This window comes from Somniosus microcephalus, chromosome 21 (genome assembly GCF_052327205.1).
Source record: "Somniosus microcephalus isolate GS21.2 chromosome 21, FLI_Smic_1.0, whole genome shotgun sequence".
Lineage (NCBI taxonomy): Eukaryota > Metazoa > Chordata > Chondrichthyes > Squaliformes > Somniosidae > Somniosus > Somniosus microcephalus.
Window position 1 is genome coordinate 28,869,798 of NC_141007.1, and position 26,275 is coordinate 28,896,072.

Here is a 26,275-nt window from a genome sequence, read left to right on the forward strand (position 1 = left end):
AGTACATCATATTTTAAGTAATTATTAATTACATGTTATAAGCAAAATAATATACACATTGCTGTAGTTAATTAATTATAAGTCAGTCTCTCAGGAGGCTTCCTGACTCGGTCCGGATAACGCCTCGGGGGTGTAGTAGTTTCTGGTGGTGTAGTAGGTTCTTCTGGCAAGGCTGATTCGGCTTGAATGCCAGCGTCGGGTTCATCGGGTTCCAGTATCACCGGATCGGAGGTAGATATGGGTATCTCCACTTCATCGTTAGATGTATAGAGTTGTGGTGTAGGTTGTCCCTTTTCGGATGACTATGATTTGGTCAGCATGGCGCCTTATTATGCTTTCTCCGACGTCCACGGTATACATCAGCAGTCCTAGTCGTGTGCAGATAGTTCCAGGCTGCCATTTCTCGGTAGGTTGTCCCGGGCCAAAACTTGTTGACCTATCTGGAAGGTTCTAGTTGGCCTTTCATTCATGCCTTGAAACTGCCGGTTCTCCACATCCCTTCTGATGTTGGGTTTGACCAAATCCAGCCGGCATCTTAGGTTTCTATTGAAGAACATCATGGCAGGAGTTTGGTTGGTAACCATATGTGTTGCATTCCTGTATGCGAATAAGAAGTTATCCACCTTGTGCTGAAGTTTTATGTCTTCATTACCCATGGCCTTTATGACCTTCTTGAAGGTCTGGACAAACCTTTCAGCCAATCCATTGGTGGCGGGATGGTATGGGGCGGACATGTAGTGCTTAACCCCATTGTTTTTTAAGAACTTTCTGAATACTTCGGACACAAATTGCGGTCCATTATCAGAACAGATCTGTTCCGGCAGCCCATTCCTGGCAAATATGGTCCTTAATACTGTGATGGTTTTTTCCATGGTGGTGGAGGACATCTTTATTACCTCTGGCCACTTGGAGTGTGCATCAACCGCGATTAAGAACATTGAGTCCATAAATGGACCAGCAAAGTCGATGTGCACCCTTTGCCAGGGAGATGAGGGCCACTCCCATGGATGTAGAGGGGCTTGTGGTGGAGCGTTTTGGACCTTCTGGCATCCTAGGCAGCTCTTGGTCATTTCTTCGATGTCTCCATCGATACCTGGCCACCATACAAACGCCCTAGCTAGGTTCTTCATTTTCACTCCACCCAGATGCCCCTCATGAAGCTCCTTTAGCACTTTATCCTGGAGTTTGGGTGGAATTACCACTCTGGATCCACACATCAAGGTTCCTCGGCACACTGACAGCTGTTCTCTTCTTTGCGAGAATGCTGGCAACAGTGGTTCGCCGTGTGCTGGCCATCCCTTCACTGTTAAATCGTAGACCCGTGAGAGAGTTGGGTCATTTCTCGTCTCCCTTTCAATGGCAGAATTTGTTACTGGTAGACATTCCACTATGGTAGAGTGGAACATCTCTACTGGGTCTACTGTAGGTGCCTCTTCTACCGTTGGCAACGGTAGGCGCGATAAACCGTCAGCATTCCCATGCTGTTTTGATCCTTTGTATTCTATGTTGTATTGGTGTGCCCCTAGAAAAAGGGACCACCTCTGTAGCCTTTGCGCTGTCATAATGGGAACACCTTTTTTAGGGTTGAATATGGAGATGAGGGGTTGATGGTCAGTCAACAAGGTAAATTTTTGTCCGTGTAGGTAATGGTTGAATTTCTTCACTCCCCATACCAGGCTGAGTGCTTCCCTGCAGGGTATCAACAATTTCTTTAAAATTCTTGTCCTTTGGTTTGGCTGGAGTGATTAAATTTCGTAACAGCCCGTATGCCTTTGCGCCCATTAAGTTCAGAAGTACTGAAGCTTTTTTTTCATCTTCTATTCCATTTGCAGTGCAATATACCTCTACTCTTTCCACGTATGTGGTCCAATCCTCTATTTCGCTATCAAAAGCATCAATATTGCCAGACTTAGGCATTTCAGAAAAGATATGGCGCTTCCCGCGCTTTTTTTCCTTTTCTGCAGCAATGATATGGCGCTTCCCGCGCTTTCCCGCCGCTGCTGCCGATGACAACGCTGTTTACTGCGGTTTCCGTTCTTTTAAAAAAAAAATTATTTACTGTTGGAGACTCGTTCCCGCCGGAGTTTCTCTCCAGGTCTGAACGCTGACCTGCTTGCCGCGCCGGCCGTCTCCCGAGTGCTCCCTCCCAGTCAGTTACTGCTTGCCTCCGATTTCGCTGCCCGTCTCAGCTGTAGAGCCAGCTGCTGGAGCCCCAGCCTGACGCCCAGGAAGGATTAGCGCAGTACCTGCCACCAGCTTGGCCAGCTGGTGAAACCACAGCTTCTCTCACTTCCTTGAGTCTTCTAGACGCCCGAGGAATCGATGTCCTTGAGGTGCTGCCGAATTGCAGGTAAGTCCGTTTCCACTTCGTCGCCACTGTAGTGTCCGTGTGTTGATAAAGACACTGAAGACAGGAGTTGGTTCATAGGTGTTTACTAAGCAAAGTCTGGGGGGGGGGGGGTTCTAACGGATATACACAATATACAGGCTTATATAGCCCGAGTGGCAATTACCGGCATTACAGCACACCTGGGGCTCTTAAAGGCACATACACTACACGGACGGTAGACGAAGATGGCAAAGTGGAGAGTGTGCAGGAGCAGCCTGTACAGGAAAACCCTCTGCGCGGAATGAAAAGGCACGGAGGGTATTTCCTCGAGACGGCTCAAGTTGTGAGGCGCCGGTTCCCGAGGGGAGTTTCAGGGCCGGGCGCCGATGAGGAATTCCGTCCGACCGGGGGTAAGCTCGGACGGGATCGCCCCACGCGCTTGAGCCACCTCGATACACCTAGTGGAGTCGGGGCCCAGTGCCGCTTTCACCGATTCGATGGCTTCGACCGCGAGCCGGACGTTGGCCCAGGACAGGCGCCGCGCCAGCTCCTCTGGCGCCATCCTGCCCACTCCTCCGCCATCGAGCAGGTCCCCGACTCTGGTCACCTTGCCAAGCACAGCCCTGCCCTCCGCCAGCCGCCCGAACCCGCATTCGTGGAGGTGCGGATTCCTGAGCAGCGGCTCCCGAAGGAGAGCCGCCGCTCCTGACGGGGGAGAGCTCCGCCTGGAAGCGACATAGTTTCAAACCCATAGCAGTTCCTGGTAGTAGACAGGCAGCTCCCGCAGGCCGGCACGCCTGCCGCCCACTTTCGCGAACAGGAGCTGCGTGTCATAATTGAGGCCGTGCAGCTGGCGGAAGAAAAACGTCGCCAGCGCACACCATCTCGGAGGATTCTCGACGTACAGGTATTTCTGCAGCGTCTGAAGACGGAAAGTCGCAGCTTGGGTGCGAAGGCACACCTGCGCCTGACCGCCCTCCCTAAGCGGAAGACACAAAACCACGGCAGAGACCCAGTGCTTCCTTTTGTCCCAGAAGAAGTCGATGAGCTTCTTCTGCATCTTGGCGACAAACGCAGGGGGAGGGATCAAAGTGACCAACCGGTACCACAACATGACGGCCACCAGCTGGTTTATGACCAGCGCTCGACCCCTGTAGGACAACACTCGGAGCAGTCCTGTCCAGCGTCCTAGGCGAGCGGTGGCTTTGGCCTCCAGCTCGTGCCAGTTCGCCGGCCAGGTGTCCTCGGCAGGGCTAAGGTAGACTCCCAAATAGAGGTGGTGAGTGGTGCTCCAGGCGAAAGGCCTGAACTCCTCTGGCAGGGAGTCCACCCGCCACTGACCCACCAGGAGTCCGGAACATTTCTCCCAGTTGATCTTGGCGGAGGATGCGTCCGAGTAAATCTGCTGGCATTCCCGCATCCTCCGCAAGTCAGCGGGATCCGTAACTGTGACGAGCACGTCATCGGCGTAAGCCGAGAGGACCACCTCCACGCCCGGCCCTTGCAGAGCCAGTCCCGTCAACCTCTTCCGCAAGAGGCGCAGGAAAGGCTCCACGCAAATGGCGTATAACTGACCAGACATGGGGCATTCCTGACGCACCCCCCTCCCGAAGCGAAGGGGCGCCGTCAAGGACCCGTTAACTTTAATCAGACACTCCACGGCGGCGTACAGAAGTCGGATCCGGGCGACGAAATGCGTCCCGAACCCGAATGCGCGCAGAGTCCCGAAGAGATACTCGTGATCCACCCTGTCGAACGCCTTCTCCTGATCCAGGGAAAGGAAGGCGACCGACAGACCAGCCCTCTGGGAGTGGTGGACCAGGTCCCGGACCAGATGGATGTTATCGTGGATGGTCCGGCCCGGGACCGTGTAGGACTGGTCGGGGTGGATCATGTGGGCCAGCACGGTGCCAAGGCGAGCAGACATGGCCCTGGCAAAGATTTTATAGTCCGTGCTGAGGAGGGAGACCGGGCGCCAGTTCTTAAGAAGGGCGATCTCCGCCTCCTTAGGCAGCAGGACAATGACCGCCCTGCGCCAAGAGAGGGACATCTCCCCGGTCGCCAAACTTTCCCCCAGGACCCGCGCGTAGCCGCCCCCCAAGACATCCCAGAACGCCCTGTGGCACTCCACGGTCAGCCCGTCCAGTCCCGGGGACTTTCCCCTAGAGAGCTGGCGGAGAGCGCCGGTCAGCTCCGCCAGGCTTAGCGGAGTGTCCAATTTTTCGGCGCCCTCCGGGCTGACCTTCGGCAGGTCCTCCCACAAAATTCTGCGCGCATCCTCGCTGGACAGATCCGGAGAGAACAGAGCCCTGTAATAGGCACGGGTCTCCACGCTGATTCCCTCCGGATCCGAGACCAGTGATCCGTCGTCGGCCAGCAGCCCCAAGAGCTGCTTACGGACCCCCCGTCTTTTTTCCAGCGAGTAGAAGAAGGGGGAGCCGCGGTCCAAGTCCCGCAGGAGCTGGATCCGCGACCTCACGTATGCGCCTCGGGACCCGACGAGCTGCAGGTCCTTCAGCGCGCCCTTCTTCTCTTCGTACACCTTCCGCAGGGCCGGGTCCTCGACGACCTGACCGAGACGGGACTCCAGGTCGAGCACCTCCTTCTCCAACCGCCCGACCCGGGCCTCCCGCCTCTTGGTTGACCCCTTCGCGTACTCCTGACAGAAGAGACGGACGTGAGCCTTGCCCACGTCCCACCATAGCCTCAAGGAGGGGAAGCACCCCCGCTTCCTTCTCCAGTCGGCCCAGAACCGACGAAACGAATCCCGGAACCGCGCGTCCTCCAGCAGCAGGTTGTTAAAATGCCAGTACGCGGACCCCCCCGCGCACGCAGCGGAGTGAGCTACGTCCACACCAGGTGGTGGTCCGTGCACGGCCCCGGCTGCATGGAAGCCGCCGGAACGCAAGAGACATACGCCCGGGAAATGTAAAGGCGGTCGATTCTGGACCTTCCTCCCCCAGACCTCACACTAGTGAAGGCGCTGGAGTCGGGGTGGAGATTTCGCCAGACGTCCACCAAGTCGAAGGACCCGACCAGGTCCCTCAACTTCGCCATCGCCGCCGGGCTTTGCGGGGGACCCGAACGATCCCTCGCCTCGAGGGTGCAGTTAAAATCCCCCCCGAGGATGACGCACTCGCTCGCGTCGACGGAGCCCAGAAGAGCGGACACTTCTTCGAAGAAGCGCACTTGCTGCGCACCAGTCTGAGGGGCGTACACGTTCACTAGATGGAGCGGCACGCCCCCCAGGCGAACAGTGACCTGGAGCAAGCGGCCCGGCACGTGCTCCTTGACCCCCAAGATCTCCGGCTGAAAATGCGGGGCCAGCAAGATAGCCACCCCGCTAGAATTGTTGGAGAGGTGACTCATGCTAACCCCTCCTTGCCACTCCAGGAGGCATGTGGCTTCGTCTCCCGGGACGGTGTGGGTTTCTTGCAGGAAACACACCGCATACTTCCCATCCCGAAGGACCGAGAAGTTGTTGAATCTGCGGCGCGCCTCCCTGCTGCCGTTGATGTTGAGGCTGGCTATGGCTATCTTCATGTCAGAAGCATAGTGCAACCTCTACCTACACCTAACAGGGGGAGGGAGCGCAGCCGCTGGTCAGCCGCCACTTCCTCAGCAGCCCAGTGAGAAACGTTCTGAGTCGACGCAGCACGAGCGGGTCCATGCCCTCGTCCGCGCCCGTGATTTTAACGGCGGCGCGGACAGACACGATGAGCAGCGCCAGCTCTGACCATCTGTTGAGGGCCAGCCGGATCTTATTTTGCCGACCCCGGCACGTGGCCATAAAGTCCCGGAGTTCCCTTACGGGAATGAGGAGAGACTCGGCGAGGGGCACGAGGTCATCCAGCGCCTCGTGGACGGTGGAGTCCAAATCGTCCTCCGTGCCCATCACCGAGTCCCCATCCTCCTCCAGGGGGTCGTCACCAGCGGCCGACCCGTCCGTCGCGCAGTGCACAGCGAACGGCTCGGCCGCACCAGCCGGCCCTGCCTCCGCCCGGATCCCACCCCCAGGATCGGCGGCAGAGGATTCCTCCCTGGGCTCCTCTAGGGGCGCTGGGCCAGAAGACGGCGGCGGTTCGGAGTCCCCCCCCGCCCCAGACGCCAGAACGACCGGAGAAACCGGGGGAGAACAATTCCCAGCTCCTCCAGTACGTCCGGCACCAGAGACGCAGCCAGGGGGCCATCCTCCTACCCGCCACCAGCCTCCGACCCAGCGGATGGGGTGTTTTCAATTAAAACCTCCACTGGGACGAGCAGCCCCTGGGAGATGTCCGGGTCGCTTTGGGCGAGTTCATTTTCCTCGAGCTCGCCCGACCCAGACCCCAGGCCGCCCGACCCGGCGAGGGGTAACGGCACCGATAAAATGTCAATAGCTGCGGGTTGTTCCGCGACCCCCCCCCCACGGGCAGGGTCTCGTCCCCATCCCCGGGAGTCACGTGCCGGACAGACACATCTGCCTCAGCCTCCCAAGGGACAGGCGACCCCTGCCGATCGCTGGTGATGACGACAGCTGGGGGGGGGGGGCGCAGTACCTGTAGTGTATGTGCCTTTAAGAGCCCCATGTGCACTGTAATGCCGGTAATGGCCACTCGGGCTATATAAGCCTGAGTAGTGTGTTGTATCCGTTAGTTCCCCTCCAGACTTTGTTTAGTAAACACCTATCGAACCAACTCCTGTCTTCAGTGTCTCTATCAACACACAGACACAACAGTACCCGCGGCGGGCGATGACTCCCCCTACTCGGAGGGACCTTCCTCCTCCCGGTCCTCCTCCTCTTCCAGGGGGTCGCGCCTTCCTTTTAGCACGGAGGGAGCGAGGGAGACCTCCATGTCTGCAGAGGCCTCCTCCTCTGCTCCCTCCGGCGGAGCAGGCTTGTCGGGTTCCCCGGGCCCGAGCCCGGCCGCAGGTATTGGCGTTACCGCTGCGGCGGTTGCGGCCAGAGGCTCGGGCACGAGGCCCCTCCCACTCACGTCTGCCCCGATTAACTCCGCAAGGAGCGCGGGTGTAAGGGGCAAGGGCTGGCCATCCACCGGGGGGGGGGGGGGACCCGCCCTAAGGTGTTTATTTTTCCGCCGCGCCTTCTTTCCGGCCGGATGCGCTCCCCCCCCCGCCGGAGGCCTTGGTGGCATCGGCCCCCGACGTCGACCGCGCATCAGATGTTCCCAACGCGCGGGCAGATCCGGGGGGAGGAGCGGCGGCGCCAGCCTTGGCCGCACGAGATGATCCGGCGGCCTTGGAGGCAGGGCAGTTTTTCCGGATGTGTCCCACCTCCTTACAGGCGTGGCACTGCACACTGTCCGACGTCCAGAAGATGCGATAGGCGGTCCCCTCGTGGTGGACGACGAACGCCCCGTCGGTGTCCTCCTCCCGCGCCAGCTGAATAAACAGCTGGCGCCGTAAGGAGAAGACGTGGCGAAGGCTGGTTTCCCGGAAGCCGAGTGGGATGGGCGTAATCCCCGACCTCACCTCCCCAAGTTGGCACAAATGGGGGAGGAGGAGCTCACCAGGAACATAGGGCAGGACGTTAGAGATGACGATCCTCTGCGCGGTGGCCTCGAGAGGATCCGCCGGCAGGAAAGTCCCGCCTACGGTGAGCCCCTTGGCGACGGCCAGGGACACCGCCCGCTCCGACCCCAGGAAAAACACAGCCTTTGAGGCCGTGACGATGGCCGAGGGGCCGACAACCCCAGCCATGGCTTTAACGCAGGGCTCAATGGTCATAGTGGGGTGAGTGTAGCTCTTCACCCCAAGCTTTTTTGTCATAAGTTTAAAAGGTGACGGGGCAGCAGAAGCAGCGGGAGCAGCTGTGGCTGCCACTCCCGCATAAGTCTTGGCTGGCCCCGCCACCGGCGAAGATGCAGTCGCCATTATGGGGTGTTTTTATAAGGGCTACACTCACCCCAAGTCACAGGCCTGAAGGTGTTAATGGCCTCAGGTATTTTTTGGTCCTCTATTGAGCAGAGGGAGCTGTTTAAAATGAAGGCACACCTCTCCCCTTACTGACTGAAATTGGGAGAGGGGCCTTCTCCCCTCTGCTCAATAGGCAATTAATAAAAAGAGATGAAATTGAGGTGCCTCAGAGAAACAGGCAGAGAGAGACAAAGAGAGAGAGAGGGGGGGTGGGAAGGAGGGAGACCGCAAGGGCAGGGTTGCCACTCAGGATGGTGGGTGGGTGTTGGCAGGGATGCACTCTCCGATGGGAATTTGAAGTCTTTGAAGGTGGTCTTCTGGCAGGGGGAGAAGATGTCTTCACCTGGGAAAGCTGGAGATGCCCCAGGCTCAGTCCCACACCAGGTCTTAACGATGTCATTGGACTTCACCTAGGCAGCTCCAACTGTCCCAGGTCAGGCAATTGAAGGGGTGCTTATTAGTGGTGTGTGTGGCCTAGTTTTTAACAAGAGCCACACACACACACACACACACACACACACACACACACACACACACACACACACAGCCACCCCTTGATGATCCGGCCTTGTTTCTTCTTTTCTCCCCCCACCTAAAATACAAAGTCTTTTGGAGAGTGCACCAAATAACACCCACCTGAAAGATGATGTTGTTCTTCCCTCCTTCCAAACAGTTGGTGGTTGTTGGTTGTTTCTCTCCCCTCTCCTGAAGTGGAGGCCAATTTGGGGAGGCAGTAATGGAAAGGCCTCTCCCCTGGTTGGTGTTGTTGCTGGCCTCCCTTCTCCTTCTCCTCCTCTGTCCTCTCTCTCCAGGCACCTCAGTTGCTGTGATGATGGTGGAGGTGGTGGTGGTCTATCGATATCCTCCTCTTCCTGGTCAGGGGACCACCACTTTAGTCCACTCTCCACGTCTGGCTGCTCCCTCTGCTTGCTGCTGCACAGCCAGCAATGCTGTGAATGAGGTACTAACTTAAGACTGAAGTACAGAAGCCTGCTGTGGCTTTATATACAGGGGTGGTCACTGCCGGTACTGCAGTATAGAATCAGTTCTTCTCTTAAAAGGCACATACACAACAATTCCTCCCCTTTTAGATAAACAGTACATAACATTCATTTAACAACTAAATAATAACCAATTACAATTTTCTCTGTACTATATACATCAACTGAAATAATCATTTATAAGTTCAGTCTTTGAGGAGGCTTCCTGATCCTGACTGGATAGCGCCTTTCTCGAGTATCCTGTTCTTGCGGCGGAGTTGATTCTGGCTCATTGTCATTGGTTGGTTCGTCAGCTTCCAATACCACTGCTTCTGAGGTAGACGCAATCTGTACTTCGGGTTGATTACCAGGTGCACCTGCTCGTGGTATGTGTTTGGCTTGTTCCTGTGACTCTAGAATCTGGTCAGCATGGCGTCTCACGATGCTCTCTCCAACTGTGTACATTAGTGGTCGCTGCTGTGTGCATATCGTTCCTGGCTGCCATTTTTCTGTTCGGTAGTCACGGGCCAAGACTGGTTGCCCTATCTTGAAGCTCCTGGTTGGCTTCTCATTTATGTGCTGGAATTGCTTATCCTCAACATCTCGTCTTATGTTTGGTTTGAGCAAATCCAGGCGACATCTTAGCCTTCGGTTGAAGAACATTATGGCTGGAGTTTGGTTGGTGACTGCATGTGTCGCATTCCGGTAAGCAAACAAGAAATTATCCACCTTGTGTTGTAGTGGTATGTCGTCATTATACATTGCCTTTATTGCCTTTTTAAAGGTCTGAACAAACCTCTCAGCCAATCCATTTGTGGCTGGATGATATGGGGCAGATGTGTAATGTTTCACCCCATTATTCCTCAGAAACCTCCGGAAATCCTCGGACACAAACTGTGGCCCATTGTCGGAGCAAATCTGTTCTGGCAAGCCATTCCTGGCGAAGATGGTCCGTAGGACTGCAATAGTTTTCTCCGTGGTGGTGGAGGACATTTTGATGACCTCTGGCCATTTCGAATGGGCGTCCACAGCGATTAGGAACATTGAGTCCATAAATGGACCAGCAAAATCAATGTGTACCCGTTGCCATGGAAATGAGGGCCACTCCCATGGATGTAGCGGGGCCTGTGGTGGAGCGTTTTGGACTTTCTGGCATCCTGTGCATCTCTTGGTCATATCTTCGATTTCTTTATCGATTCCTGGCCACCACACAAACGCCCTGGCTAGGCTCTTCATTTTCACCCCTCACCAGATGACCCTCATGAAGCTCATTGAGCACTCTTTCTCTCAACTTGGGTGGAATTACCACTCAGGATCCACACATCAAGGTCCCCCGGCACACTGACAGCTGTTCTCTCCTTGGCGAGAATGCTGGCAACAGTGAGTTGCCATGTGCTGGCCATCCCTTCACCGTCAAATCATAGACCCGAGTGTGTGTCGGGTCATTTCGGGTTTCCTTCTCTATACTTGAGTTTGTAACAGGTAGACATTCGACTATGGTCGCATGGAATATCTCAACAGGGTCCACTGCAGGTGCTTCCTCTACCGTAGCAACGATAGGCGCGACAGCCCATCAGCGTTTCCGTGCTGTTTCGTACCCTTGTACTCTATGTTGTACTGATGTGCCCCTCGAAAAAGTGACCATCTTTGCAGCCGTTGCGCCGTCATCACCGGAACGCCCTTCTTTGGGTTAAAAATGGAGACCAGGGGCTGATGATCAGTCAGTAGGGTGAATTTCTGCCCGTGCAGATAGTGATTGAACTTCTTCACCCCCCACACCAGGCTGAGGGCCTCCCTGTCAATCTGGGTGTAGTTACGCTCGGCTGAGGTTAACGAGCGCGACGCAAAGGCTACTGGCCTCTCTGAACCGTCAAGGAATTTGTGTGACAGCACCGCTCCGATGCCGTAGGGAGACGCATCACATGCTAACCGAATCGCTAGTGTTGGATTGTAGTGGGCCAATACTTCTTTTGAAGTGATTCGGCATTTATATTTCTGAAAGGCACGCTTACACTCATCACTCCATTTCCATGTTACTCCAGTTTGCAGCAGGGCGTTCAGTGGGTGCAGAATTGTAGATAAATTCGGCAAGAACTTATGGTAGTAGTTCACCAACCCGAGGAACGACCTCAGTTGCGACACATTTTCCAGTGGAGCCTTGACTACAGCCTCAATCTTGTCCGGCGACTTATGCAACCCTTCCTCATCAATCATGTGGCCACAATACGAGATTTGTCTCCTGAAAAACTCGCATTTGGGGCGGTTGGCTCGTAGCCCATATTCCTGTAATCTAGTGAGCACCTGCTCCAGGTTGGCAAGGTGTTCACTGTCATTTTCGCCCGTAACCAGGATGTCGTCCAAATAACACTGGGTCCCCGGGATCCCTTGCAGGACTTGTTCCATCACCCTCTGCCAAATAGCCGGGGCTGATGCTACCCCGAATACCAGTTGATTGTACTGGTAAAGGCCTTTGTGTGTGTTTATCGTGAGGTATTTCCTAGACGTTTCTTCCACCTCCATTTGTAGATATGCTTGGGCCAGATCAATCTTTGTAAAGCGTTTCCCTCCAGATAGTGAGGCGAAAATATCTTCTATCCGTGGAAGTGGATATTGTACTGTGTGCAGGACTGGGTTCACAGTTACCTTGAAGTCCCCACAGATGCGAACCTTCTTCGGCTCCCCAGGCTCAATGATTTCTTCATTACAGGAACGATGGGTATGGCCCACTCGCTCCAGTCCACCTTGGACAGCACACCCGAACGCTCCAGCTCTGCTTCAACGGCTGGGCGGATGGCGTAAGGTACTGGTCTTAAAAAAATTTTGGGTTTGCGTTATCTTCGATTTTCATCGTTGCCGTTACTCCTTTTAGAGTCCCAATTCCTTGTTGGAACACCTCTTTCGTGTCAGTTAGAATTTTTGACAGTCGTCCAGTTGTGACGTCATCATCCTTTTTGTCAGTCACAGTTAGCGCCTGAATGGAATGCCAATCCAATTGTATTTTTCGGATCCATTCACGTCCCAATAATGGTGGTCCTCCATCTTGTAATATATATAGATACAGTTTCTGTGTTTCCTTGCCGTTGTATTCAACTGGCACCCTTATTTTTCCTCTGGGGTAGACTTTTTGCCCCGTGTATGTCTTCAATACAATGGACGTGTCCTTCAAGGGTATGTGTGAGAATAGCCGCTCATAGTCTCGTCGATTCATGACAGTTAGGGCTGATCCTGTGTCCAATTCCATCTTTACTGGGGACCCTGCTATCATGAGGGTGACCCAAATGGTTCGGTGATCCTCCTTTGCGATCACGTTGTGTAACTTTAGACAACTGGCATCACGGTGGCATAGTGGTTAGCACTGTTGCCTCACAGCGCCAGGGACCCGGGTTCGAATCCGGCCTCGGGTGACTGTCTGTGTGGAGTTTGCACATTCTCCCCGTGTTTGCGTGGGTTTCCTCCGGGTGCTCCGGTTTCCTCCCACAGTCCAAAGATGTGCGGGTTAGGTTGATTGGCTATGATAAATTGACCCTTAGTGTTAGGGGGATTAAATACGTGGGGTTACGGGGATAGGGTGGGATATGTGTTGGTGTAGGGGTTACAGGGATCGGGTGGGATATGTGTCGGTGCAGGCTCGATGGGCCGAAATGGCCTCTATCTGCACTGTGGGGTTTCTGTGATTTCTGTGAACTTAAGTCTCCTGCTCCCAGAGTCCTTATCACTCTCCTGATCTTCCGAACTACTGTCTGTCAATTTCTTTACTTTCTTGTACTTTTCCTTAGTAGTTCTTGTAGTGTTGGTTTTCTTTCCCGACCTGCAGACTCTTGCTATGTGTCCCATTTTCCCACATTGCCTGCATACTTTGTCCTTAAACCAGCAGTCCTTCTGATCATGGGTTGTTCTGCCGCAGCGATAGCACTTTTCTGCTCCATACGCCATTTTGTTAGCGCTATATTCTTGTGGTTTCTGTTGTATTTCCGCAGCTCCCCGTGCTGCTGCTTCGTAGGATACTGCCACGCTGAAAGCCTGTTCTAGCGTCAGGTCCTTTTCCGAAAGTAGTCGTTTCTGGGTTCCTTCACTCTGGAGCCCGCAGACAAACTTATCCCTTAAGGTGTCTGCCAGTCCTGCTCCGAACTGGCAGTGCTTCGATAACTTGCGTAGTTCCGTAAGATAGTCAGCATTGCTCTCATCTTTGTGCTGGTTTCTTTTATGGAATTTGAATCTTTCTGCTATCAGCAGCGGTGTAGGGTTTAGGTGTTCCTGTAAGATATTAACAATCTCCTCAAAACTTTTCTCCATTGGTTTAGCTGGGGTAATTAAATTCCACAATAGGCCGTACGTTCTCGCGCCCATCAAATTTAATAATACTGACGCCTTCTTTCCATCGGCCACCTCATTTGCCTTGCAGTACACTTCAATTCTTTCCACATACGTGGTCCAGTCTTCTACCTCGTTGTCGAAAGCAGTGATACTGCCACTTTTCGGCATCTTGGGTGATTTAAAATGGCGCCTCCCGCGCTTTTTCTTCTTCACCAATGGATTAAAATGGCGCCTCCCGCGTTTTTCCTTCTTCCCCAATGGAATAAAATGGCGCCTCCCGCGCTTTTCCTTCTTCCCCTTGCTGCCACGCTGCTCCTAGCGTTCTGCAGGGTAATGGCGGCGACCCGCGGCTTCGGCGCGTCTCACTTTTCCTTCCCCTTGTTTTATTTTCGGTACGCTGCCTGGTTCTTGAGCACCAACCGCGCCCTGTGCGCTCCACCCTCTCTCTCTCTCTTTTCCTCCCGACGATGCTGCACGGCCCCTTTGCAGAGCCGCTCGACCGAGCTCGAGCCCGCCGCAGTCTGGAAGGGTCAGCGCACTACCTGCTACCAGCACGATTTGCTGGAACACCTTGACTGGGGAGCCAAGCCCAGCTCTCCACAGCCTCTCCTGCAACTCTCCGAACTCCGATGGATCCTTGGGCGGTTGCCCGCGGTCGACGCCCGTTGCTCTGACTTTGACCTCCAAGCTGCTTCTTCTCAGGGAAAGATCCTCGTGAGGTGATGCAGTACTGCAGGCGAGTTCGAACCTGCTCGTCGCCAGTGTAGTGTCCGAGTATCAATAATACACGGACTGCAGGAGAACAATAATAACAGGTATTTACTGAACAGAGGGTAACTTAAGACTGAAGTACAGAAGCCTGCTATGGCTTTATATACAGGGGTGGTCACTGCCGGTACTGCAGTATAGAATCAGTTATTCTCTTAAAGGTACATACACAACACATACCTGTGGATCACTGCTGGTCTTTCTCAAGGCCACGTGCGAGGTCTCTGAATGGTGCGACAAACTCCCCGATGAGTGAAAGCCATTCACTGTAATACAAACACAAAGCAGCGGCATTATAAAAGACACTGGTCTGATCTTCAATGCAGTCCAACAATAAGTATCTTTCTGCAATTTTTTTGAGCGAATCCACTACTTTCAAGACACTGATCACTTCCCGTTCTTGGTCTGAGATATTGCGCATCAAACCCAATAAAGCATTTCCTTTAGTGCAATTTTCCGCTGTAGCATGGCAAAGATGGTGCCAGTGGGTCCAAGACCCAGCAGACGGGATGGTTTCCATGGGCACCTCTGCAGGCGGCACAATCTCCGACAGACTTGGATGTTCTGCTGGAGGTGGAGGAAGCTGTATGTTCTGGCCGACGTAGGCAACAATTAAAAGGAAATATAATTTGCTGAAAACTATAAATTTGTGCTTTGCTACAAAAGGCGTGGCTGAAAATCCCAGTTATGACTTCAGCCGCCTTCCATCAATCCATTACGTGGTATCACAGTTTCAAACACACAAGCCTGCCAACAGGTCCCTACAGGAAAGAACTAGTCAGTTGTGCACAGTACCCGTGAGTCATAATGACAACTCCAAAGTTAACCCAGCGACCACCATTGCGGACTTTGAGCTGGGGTATCTTTGTTCCCCCATTTTAAAATATTATTTAGGCTCTATTATTTAAGTCCTCTCTTGCCATGTAGTAATCGCAGCTAAGAGTGTGGGTATCTGAGCTGCCCAGGCCCCTGACAACTTAGCTCGAGGAAGAAATTAGAAGTGCAGTTCTTCTTAGAGAAGGAAATGGACAGACACCTAGCCTGGCAGTAACTGTTAGAGTCAGGCAGAAGGGAAAACTACGAGAAGACAGCTATGGAGCGGGAGCCAGGGCGAGCAGGCTCCAGCGTGGAGCGGGAGCCGGAGTGGCAGACTGCAGAGTTTAACTATCTTCCAAGTTACCTATTTTATATTGATGACTTAGTTAAACTTCTAAAGCTAATTTCAGTCCTATGATTAGAAAATAATTCGTTTCACGATGCCAGATCATCTTTTCAAAGTGCTGAAGATGGCAAGCTAAAAAGAAAGACTTGCATTTATAACCATTACAAATGGATAATTTAAATGTACAGCAACAACTAAAGTTATTGGCACTATCCAAGGAACAGGAGGTTAAAAATGATTTCACTTCAGGAATCTTCGGATGATGATGACCAGACACATTCTGCATTTGCTCTTTAGGTCACATGATTGAGAATTTTAATCTACCAAGATATTGAAATTATTCTAATTAAGTTGGAGAAGTTGAGGAAGGCTGGGAGGCGGCTCAAGTGCAGCATAAATGCCGGCATGGACGGGTTGGGCCGAATGGGCGGTTTCTAAGCTGTATATGCTATGTAAATTTAAATGAGCTCCTGGAACCCATGAGACGTGGGCCCGGAATTTGCAGTCAGCGGCGAAGCGAAGGTGCTTGCAGCTGGCCCCGAAGTACGCTCCGCACAAGGATCTCGCGATCTCTGTGTCGAGAAGTTTGGCTTTTCCGGCATTCAATTCAAATCAATGGAGGTTAGTGGGGATCCCCTAGCGCGAGCTGCTGTGATGTCACCAAGCTGTTTAAGCAGCCAATCAAAACGCAGAATTTTCACAGACAGCGAACAAGGAAGTGAGTGAGTTCTTAAAATTCTAACTTTTTTTAAAATGTTAGAGAGCAAAATAAAGTTTGAGGCTCTCATGGGGAAAAGGCAAATCTGAAATAAAGAACAAACTTCAAAAAAAAATGTTTTAATGTTCTAAAATTTCTTTAAAAATTTTTTTTTTTTTTTTATAATTAAAATGAACAAATTTCACTACACAAAATTTAAATCAGCTTTTCAGGCCGTTAGCATATTGACTGCTAAACAAAGGTTGTTAAAACCCCAGTTACACCTAATCTCTTTGGATCTAACTTTTAGTGGGGAATTAAAAAGGGTACTTACTGCGGAAGAGCTGAAGTTTTTGTCAGTTTCCCTGATTTGGGTGATTAGAGAGAGGCGGAGGGGGGGGGGCGGGGGGACACACTGCAGCCCATTTCGGAGCGGTCAGTGACAAATGCAACTTTAGGATTTCCACCTGCGCCTAATCCCGAAGTTGCGGTCAGTTTCAAAGGCGGAATGAGGACGAACACTGCCAGTTCACCGATATCCCGACCGCAAATTCCGGGCCCATTTTAAAAAAAACATTAGATAGAGACAGCAGTGACAAACTGAAGGTAACATGCTCAGTGTTATGGAAACAAAATGCCTTGAGAAGCAAGTCTTCAACACTTGCTGTAAATCCACCCCCCTATGTATCTTAATTCAAGATTCCTTAAGGAGTACGAGGGGGAGGGTGAAAAGAAGTGAAATACCTGACATTTTGACGGAGTGATCTGCTATTTGTTGGCCTGATGGATTTATTTGTTGCAGAATTGGGCAGGAGCTGGGCCAGAAGATTGGACAGTTGGCTGGGAAATCATGCGTTTCAAATCTCTTCCATGGGATTTCAAATTGCAAAACAGAGAGCTCAAATTCATCTAAAAACCCAAAAGTCTCTGTAATAAACGTCACAAGTTATCAGATGGCAACCCCAATTGTAACCTTAGCTGAGCTGAGCTGAGCAAGGCGAATTGCTGGAGTGCACGAGATGGCTTATGTATTGACTCCAAGTAAAAAGTCATCCGAGTATACATCCAAACACACCAGCAACTGGGGAAGCTGGAGAGCAGAAACAACAACTAGCAGACTTCAACTGAAAATAAAACGTCACGTTTGAAATGGAGCCAAAAAAGGTCTCCATAATAAACTGAAGAAGCAGAGCAGTGAAACGGAACAGACTGTGGATTGCTGGGAATCTGCAGCCTGGCCCTGCTTCTCGGGCAGCGCGTGATAGTCAGAGAGACAATGAGCTCTCTATAGTGGTTATTCCATTGGACCTGCAGTCAAGGTCAGGATGGCGAGGTACAACAAGCTGGATTAGGGAAAATTCTTAGTTATTTCAACATAAGATTTAGCATTTAGTAAAAAAAACACTGAAAAATTACCATCAGATATCAAAAAGAAAAATTTGCATTTATATAGTGCCATTCACGACCTCAGGACGTCACAAGGCGCTTTATAGCCAATGAAGTACTTTTTTGGAGTGTAGTCACTGTTGTAATGTAGGAAACGCGGCAGCCAATTTGCACTCAGCAATCTCCCGCAAATAACAATGTGATAATGACCAGGTAATCTGTTTTAGTGATATTGGCTGAGGGATAAACATTGGCCAGGACACCAGGGAGAACTCCCCTGCTTTTCTTCGAAATAGTGCTGTGGGATCTTTTACGCCCACTTGAGGGGACAGACGGCGCCTGGGTGTAACGTCTCATCCGAAAGACGGCACCTCCCACAGTACAGCATTTCCTCAGTACTGCACTAGTGTCTCAGCCTAGATTTTTGTGCTCAAGTCTCTGGAGTGGGCCTTGAACCCACAACTTTCTGACTCAGAGGTGAGTATGCTACCAACTGGCGCTCTGGTCTCCATCATCAAGGCTGACTCAGAGATGGGCTGACACCTTTGATAGACTAATTCGGGAAAAAACAAATTTAAAACTTGAATCGTGATCATATATGGGAAAACTAATGATGTTTTTTCACCTCCAGGTCGATACATCTGTCTCCACTCTGCTCTACGATGACATTAGATGTAATTCAAAGCTGACAGCGGGCAGTGTCACTTCTCCCTTCAAACCAGAGGATCTAGCAAATTAGCTCAGATCGGTTAAATCTCCAATGTTGTGAGCAGCCAGCTTCCCTGCCCTAAGTGGTAGTGCTTCGGGCCAATTCCGCAGTATATAGATTGCTCCAGCTGAAGCCAGCTAACTCAGCAACAATCCAATCTATGGATTAGTACCATGTCATGCAGTGGGCTCATCACTGGGGGACATCTCTGTGCAGCTGGATGTTCTGAGATGTTCTTTAAAGACTTTCAATCCTTGAACTGCAGGGAGGATTCTGGGAATTTCAGCCTGCATGAAACTGACATAATGGTATTAAAGTTACTCGGAGTCAGGAGTAGCTGTATTCGTGCAATATTAACTCTGCAGTATTATATTAACTCGCCATATTATAAAAAGGATAGAGAGGCACTGGAGAGGATTCCGAGAAGATTTACAAGGATGATACCAGAAATGCGAGGCTGTACATATCAGGAAAAGGATGAACAGGCTGGGTCTCTTTTCTCTTGAAAAAAAGGTTGAGGGGTGACCTAATAGAGGTCTTTAAAATTATGAAAGGTTTTGATAGAGTGGATACAAAGAGAATATTTCCACTTGTGGGGAAGAGCATAACTAGAGGCCATCAATATAAGATAGTCACCAAGAAATCCAATAGGGAATTCAGAAAAAACTTCTTTACCCAAAGAGTGGTGAGAATGTGGAACTCGCTACCACGGAGTGGTTGAAGCGAATAGTATAGATGCATTTAAGGGGAGGCTAGACAAGCATGAGGGAGAAGGGAATAGAGGGTTATGCTGATAGGTTTAGATGAGGAAAGACGGGAGGAGGCTCGAGTGGAGCATAAACGCCGGCATGGACTGGTTGGGCTGAATGGCCTGTTTCTGTGCCGCATATCCTATGTAATTAAAAACTCCAATAATTCTGCCACATTATTCAAATAATCATCCTCTGGGTTACTACTAAAGCATTGCTTCCAAAGGCCAGTTATCAGAAAATCAAATATCATAACTATAAAGAATGACGGGTGTGTTACAGATGCAGCTAGGTCACCTTTTGACAGGAATATCTGTGGTAGGATGAGTTATGGCACCGTCAGGCCGTTTGTGCTCAGATAAGATGGTGCCATAAAGGTGAAAGTAGTTAGGGTCCCATTGTCCGTTGTTGCAGGTCCTAACTCAAGTTTCACATGAGATTCTTTGGCCGAGATGAGGTGGGGGTTTCCCGTTGCCTTCCTCACGGTTTCTATCACAGTACCTTCTCTGAGGTGGTCTTCAACCAAGGCTAAAGAGTCCCACCTACCCACACCAATCAGACGCAACACAGTGCTCAGCGCCGGCGCTCTGGTCCCCACTTAGGGCTGACAGAGATGGCGTACCACCACTGAGCCAGTGGTCACTCCATCCGGTTGTGAATTCCCCAATGGATGTCAACCGAGTATTTAGAGTCCATATTCCAGTTTCCACTCACCGGGGTGGGCTGGAGTGGGGCTCGAACCCTTCACCTTCTGACTCAGAGGCGGCAATGCTAGCACTATGCCAAAGGCGCCCTCCCAGTAGATAGAGTAACATATTTTAATTTCAACCAGTCCCGGTGTTATCTGAGATAGTCTCCAATGCCACATACAGTGACAGACATGCCAGTTTAAATTGGCTTTCAGACCCATGGAGAGACCACCATCACAAAATTGGGCCTGATTCAGTCCGATTGGTTGAAAATTGGTTCCAAAGGCCTATTTATCAGCCAATTGATTACCAGAACTACAAAAGGTCAATCTTTATATACTCAACATTGAAAATGCTTAAGAAATGGGGTCAGACAACAGGGGGTTAAGAATGTGTGACCATACTTCAACTAGGCAAACAAAATTGAGAATTTGCTTTTATTTCTCTCCCCAAAATTGTTAGTTTAATTTTCAATGAATTAGGCGCAATATGAACTTTCCAAATACTGCACTGAATTACAAGATAGCTCGATTGATCTCCTGTCTGTGCTTGGGTGTCTGTAGGCTTGTTTGTGTTTCCTTTCTTTCTTTTTCTCATTCTATTAAAATGCTTATCTTTCATTTTTCTGTCTTGAAGAAAGACCTTGCCTGAAATATCATTTTTTTCTCTCTATAGAGGCCCATTGACCTGTTGCGTCTCTTCAGCATTTTTTGTTTTTCTTTAAGAGTGCTCCATTTCTCTTTTACAAAAAGTGTGAAAATGTTTAAGTGAAAGAAAATTCAAGGTCATTTCAGTGTGTTTTAGCAGTCAATAGTTATTCAAAGCCTAATTACCTGTAGGCAAGGAATTCATCTGTGATATTGGACTCTTTGGGGTCCCTGGAGCACTAGTTGGTCTTTCCCAGGTTGTTTCTATAATAAAAGAAAAAAAGAACTTCAGTATACAAAAAGGGTGTGAAGTGTAAATTAGTTCATACAAAACTGGCACAAGGGATCAGCACAAGAGAATCAGAGATTATGGAAAAATACTGGAAAAAGTGACATTTTGATTGACATGGAAGTCAGATATTTTAAAGTGTTGCCTCACTCTTGTTTGACTAACTAAACCTGCAGAGTTTCTGAAGATAAAACAAGTCCAAGTGTGTGTAGGACAATGGGCCAGTAATTCCGGTCCCAACGCGTGAGTACGGACGGGGTACTCACGTGTGGGCCTGTTGGAAGTGCCGGATTTCAGCATACACAGCGCATGCGCGGGAAACCGACATTTCCTCCAAGGGGTTCAGAGGTCCAACGCGTGCGCACAAGACTCTGCGCGCACGCGTTGAACTTCCTCCTTTTTGACAGGTTTGCCCGTGTGTAAGGGCCTGAACTTTTTAGAAATGTAAAAAGGAGGCGTAAGGACTTGATTCTTTAAGGTAAGTGGTCTATTATTTAAAATTATAACTTTTTTCCACAGCTTTATTGTTCTTAAGGACTTTACAGTAAGGTAAGTTTATTTTTAGACCCGATTTCTTAAAAAATTATTTTTTTCAAAAATTTGATTAATTGTTTAAAATAGTTTTTTTAAAGTTATTTATAGTTCATTTAATTATTGGGATGTTTTTTAAAATTTTATTTAAAGTTTAAGTAGTGTTTTGGGCACCTGTAGTTTTCATGAGTTTGACAGTTCTTACTATCAAACTCATGAATGAAGTTTCCCCTCTCCTGATTGGCTGCCCAGTGCTTACCTGATCCCAGCCGGCACATCGCACTAACTACGCCGCTGGATCAGGCAAACACAGCGCGCCGACAGCTGAACCGGGCCAGTGACAGGAATTCCAAGCAGTCCCAGGCTTCAGCTGTCGGTGCGCCGGGTAAGTGCACATCGGGGGCTTGCATGCGCAGCAAGCCCCCGATCCTAATTTCTGGGCCATCATCTACAATAAATTAATCTTTGGACAAAGAACATTTCTATCAAATAAAGACCTTGGGAATCTTCATGGGATTAGGGGGGAGAAATTCGGTATCTCCCCGTTTGGGGTGCAATTATCAGCTGGGCACAAAGTTTAGCGCCTGGCGCTAATTATCACCTCCGACTGCAAACTTGGCTTCTATCGCCCCATGGAGGTGATTGGAGTGCTAAATCAGGCGCTACACACCTCTCTTAAAGCGCTAACGCCGAGGAGCAAGGCGCTATCTCAGAGCGCTGGTGAAGCTCGTGTGATGTCAGTCAGCAATGGAACACAGACACACTGGCGCCGGCCAGTTCTTAAAGGGGAGGGTCGATCTTGCTCTCCATCCACACCCTGTTCATTGCAGCCTTGAATCTCAGCCTGGAGAGACCTGTACATCAAATCTGCTGGAAAGAATAGAGACACCCAGGGAAAGAGCTGAGAGTGCAGCCCCATAGTCTCTTCTAAATCGATGCAAGGAAGGTCAAATCAAAATGAACTTGCAAAGTGTTGCTCAGTACCCAAAACTCCTTCACACAGCACTGAATCTCTCCAGAAGTCTCTCTCTCTCTGAATATGTGGTGCAAAAATATCACTGACAAAAAAAAGGCAGGAAGCGGCCGCCTTTAAATAGCGCTCCCCCAGTCCGTTCCAGACTGCAAAACGTTCCCCTCTACCTGTCATTGCTAGCGGCAGGTAGAAAGGCAGGGGGCGCCACTCAATATCCAGTCCAGGGTGCTACCGGGGCACTGCACGCTCGACTGACGTCACGATCTGCGGGTGCAGGAGATCGTGGCGGTAGTGTTTAGCGCCACCGCAAAATGTCTGGTCAATTTCGCGAGCAGCGCAAACATCGCCGCGCCCGGGCGCTAGTTGCTTTGCACCCCGTTAGCGCCCTCTTAGGGCACTAATTGAGGGGGATCACACTCATGTCCTTCCTGATCTCCACAGATGCACAACAATCAAGACTGTTGATTTTTCCTTTCCCTAGCCTGGTGATTGAGGGGTCATATATTGTCCTCACGTCTACCCTCACTGAGATTAGCTAGTTCACAGACCAGAGACTAAACCTTTCAGCCTCAGGGTTTGTCTAGCTACATATATCATATTCCACTGTTCCATATACCCAATGTTTACACTGCCTATTGGCCTTGCTACAGACATTCAATTTGTATTCACTCTGTGGATGCTCCCCTTGTACGGCAATACTACTGTGAGGCTGCTTGTCTAGATTAGTGTGAACTCAAAACTTGCACATTACCAGTGAGTTTTCACAAAATTCAGTCTTATTTTCCCAAACTAGCTTGATGGAAATAAATATTCTGGCATGTTTCAACATTGAGCAAGGTAAACAGGAGAGAAATGTTGTAATGTGTTGCTATTCTTCATTCTAGGGTAAAATCAGCATAGAGAGGCTTTGGATCCAAGGCTTACACCTGTTAGTTTTGATACCAATTACATTCTTTAATTGGTCAAATTGATGCCAATATGTATTAGAATGGGCTGGTGTATTCATCTGTTGCCCTTTCAACCATGCTACATATATTCAGTGTCATGGTATCCCCAGTAGCAAAATTGTGACATATTAACACTAATTGAGTTAATGAAACTGAATTTTTTTAAATAGATCTTCGCAATGCAATGATTAGCACTTGTTTATTCATCTTGCAAAGTTCTGAAATAACTAGAATTAAAATGGGAGCTGTCTTTCCTTACCCAATTTCCAAATGGAGACCTGGAGACTAATTATCTGGGCATAATTATAACCTAACGTGCCAGGTGGGAATCCCACGGGATCGGGTGGAATGTTAGTTTTTACACCCCGCCCAATATTACTCTCCATGGACTTCAGTAGAGTGCAAAATCAGGCGGGCGTAAAACCAGCGCTGCACCCGATCCAGTCAGTTTCCTGACAGCTGGCTTAGGTTAAAATTTCCCCCAATCGGCGGTGGAAATCAGGCCAGGGAGTTTAATCTGGGAACCATTCAGGATTCAGGGGCTTTATTGTAGGTGCTTATTAATTTATACATGGCCAAAGTATCCGCAGCTATGCGAGACCAGAATGACTTGGAAACACCTGCTCATCAGAATCCTATGCAATGGTTCACGTTATTATGCTGTTAGTCAAGAATGATCAAACAAACTCGCTTCAGAGCCCTTTGGATTATTTACTCAAGTACGGGAGAATTCTCTCACGTCTTTAGTTCTGGCTAGTGATCCGAGCTTCATGGGCTGGAAAACCGGTAGCATTCATGAAGGTCTACGAAGGATCGTTGCATCCAAAAATTCTCTCTCCAATTAAACTGTGTTCCAAAAAGGATGTTTTAACCCCCTGTGGACTGATGCAGTTTTGTTGTCACGTATTGTTTCTCCATACTACTCGACCTGCAAACGCCGTCTCGTGCGGTGGACGCCGATGCGCTGAATTCCTTCGAGCAAGAGCTGGGCCTGTTTCTGGTTGGGGTGGACATCACCTCTTACAAAAAGTAGGTACTGACATGAATCAGGTCATTCATGAAAGACTTATGAACTAATACTGAGCGGCCTATGGGTGGCGCTGTCCAGGGAGAGTATAAATACTCGGGCACGGGCCCAGCTTGTGCAGGACATTCTTAACAGGAACTAGTGAAGGACACAACTAGACCTCCATGTTGTAAAACAGTTGATTAAAGCTTTGTTTAACGCTTAGACCAAGTGCCTAGTAGTTTTCTTACGTCAGGTACTTCAGGGAATGGAGGGCCTATTCACACTGATCTGATGGTGTGGTGTTTTCCACGTCCTGAAAGATTCAGGAGAACGTGATCTTCAGGTGGCCAATAACACAATTTGAGGTCACTTGTTAATCATGGGCAAACTACCTCACACAAAGCATGAATAAGGGAATGGGCTTTGCTTATGACTGTCTTTTCACTATGAACACAAAACAAAGTGGTGGGGAAAAGCTGGAATTCCCCTTGTCCTAATTTCCAAAAGACAGTGACCCCCATCCCTGCAATTTGGGATAGGATTGGAGTTCCACTCCACCTCCCCCTCGCACTGGTAGGGATTTGGGCCCTCGGTTTCTAATGAAAAGATAAAAATTCTCTGATGAAAAGATAATTCCTCGACAGAGTTAGATATTATTGGAGCAGCTATTTATTGCATTTATGTTGCTTCACTGCATTCAGTTTCTGTTTATTTTACACCTTCATCTGCCATTGTTGTTTTGGTTCCCCCCCACATGAAACGTCCTTTTTTTTGTCCTTTGTTATTTCCTCGGTTGATTTTCGGTGGTCTTTCTTTTATATTCCTTGCATGCAACTTCGTGTGTAGGGCTGGAAATCACATTGCTCAGTGGCAGACATTTGCTAAGAGGTGGACACAGAGCCTTTATGCACCCGTGTTTACATGGCTCTGTCTCCATGGTAACAACCTAATCTGCAACTATAATCATGGTTTCTCTTTGCCTTCCCAGCAGGGTGGATGTGACGGGATATTTTCAGTTCTTTCGACAACTCAAACCTGACCTCACTCCTATCCCTGGCACGATCACTGTTCAAAACCAGTGCATGTACAAGCTGGTCGAGTGTGAAAAGGGTCAGTAAATTCTGCGCGTTGCTTCCTTCATGTGAAACAGGAACCGATATTGCTTTGCTTCTGCAATACTGGCATTCAGATTACACATCGCAACTATGGCTGGTTTCCACGGCAACATGATGGGACACAGGTAGCGACTAGTTTCCTAGGTTACTGAACAACTATAAAAAGAGCCACGACAAATTGTAAAGAATTTTCTCGGTTGTGAAACTGGTCCTTCGCTAATACTCCGGTTGCCAACTCTGGTTGGACATATTCCTGGAGGATTCATCACATGACCTCCCGCCTCCAACTGCTCCACCCAGTCAAACAATATCCAATATTTTTTGTATTAACTAATAAAGTGTTCAAAGAAATTGAAATTGAAAAAAAATCGCATGATGTTTCCCAACTTTGCTCGCAGCAGTGGTCGGGAGATTAATCTTTAATTTCCAGAGATCCCAGGACAATCCTGAAGAGTTGGCAACCCTCATTAATACTTATATTATACACAGACTGGACACGAAGCTTCCCAGTATGTAACTGGGATTCTGCTCAAAATCCACGACAAGGCCTTGGACAACGTGGACCACTTTCCACACCTCGGGAGCCTACGGTCAACAAGGGTGGATGTCGACGACGAAGTCCAATACCGCCTTCAGTGTGCCAGTGTAGCCTTCGGTCACCTGAGGAAGAGAGAGTGTTTGAAGACCAGGACCTCAAACCCGGCACCAAGCCCATGGTCTATGTCTTGTTTTGCACACTTTGTACAAAAATAATAAATTGCAGGACAACGGAGTATTACAGTTTAAACTATGTTAATGATAAAGCATCAGGTCTGATCTGACTCACAGCAGTACAGCACCGTGTGGACAAGATGGAGTCAGGACCCCTGGGTCTTCTAAACAATAGCAGTCCTTACAGATGCCTGCAGGCCAATGACAACTCAACATGTGATCACGTGAATATAATAGGTATTCCTTACAGATGCCTGCGGGTCAATGATAATTCAGTATGCAAATGTTACATCTCCTTTCTTTTAAAAGAAAAATGTTATGCATTACTTTTGAACCTTTCTTCTACATAATGTT

At 49.7% G+C, this 26,275-nt stretch overlaps 1 protein-coding gene across 4 annotated transcripts in view; it reads right to left on the bottom strand.

Annotated features, from left to right (window-relative positions):
- The window catches only part of gas7b (growth arrest-specific 7b), a 463,752-nt gene that overhangs the window by 110,032 nt on the left and 327,445 nt on the right, over positions 1–26,275 (bottom strand). For all 4 annotated transcript variants that reach the window (XR_015073045.1, XM_085963375.1, XM_085963377.1 and 1 more), the window contains 2 exons: positions 20,533–20,610; positions 14,488–14,573 (listed from right to left, as the gene is read on the bottom strand). Coding sequence is in view for 3 of the 4 variants with exons in the window: in XM_085963375.1 (XP_085819501.1) it covers positions 14,488–14,573; positions 20,533–20,610 (164 nt within the window). In the remaining variant the exon portion in view is untranslated. The remainder of the gene's footprint in view (positions 1–14,487; positions 14,574–20,532; positions 20,611–26,275) is intronic.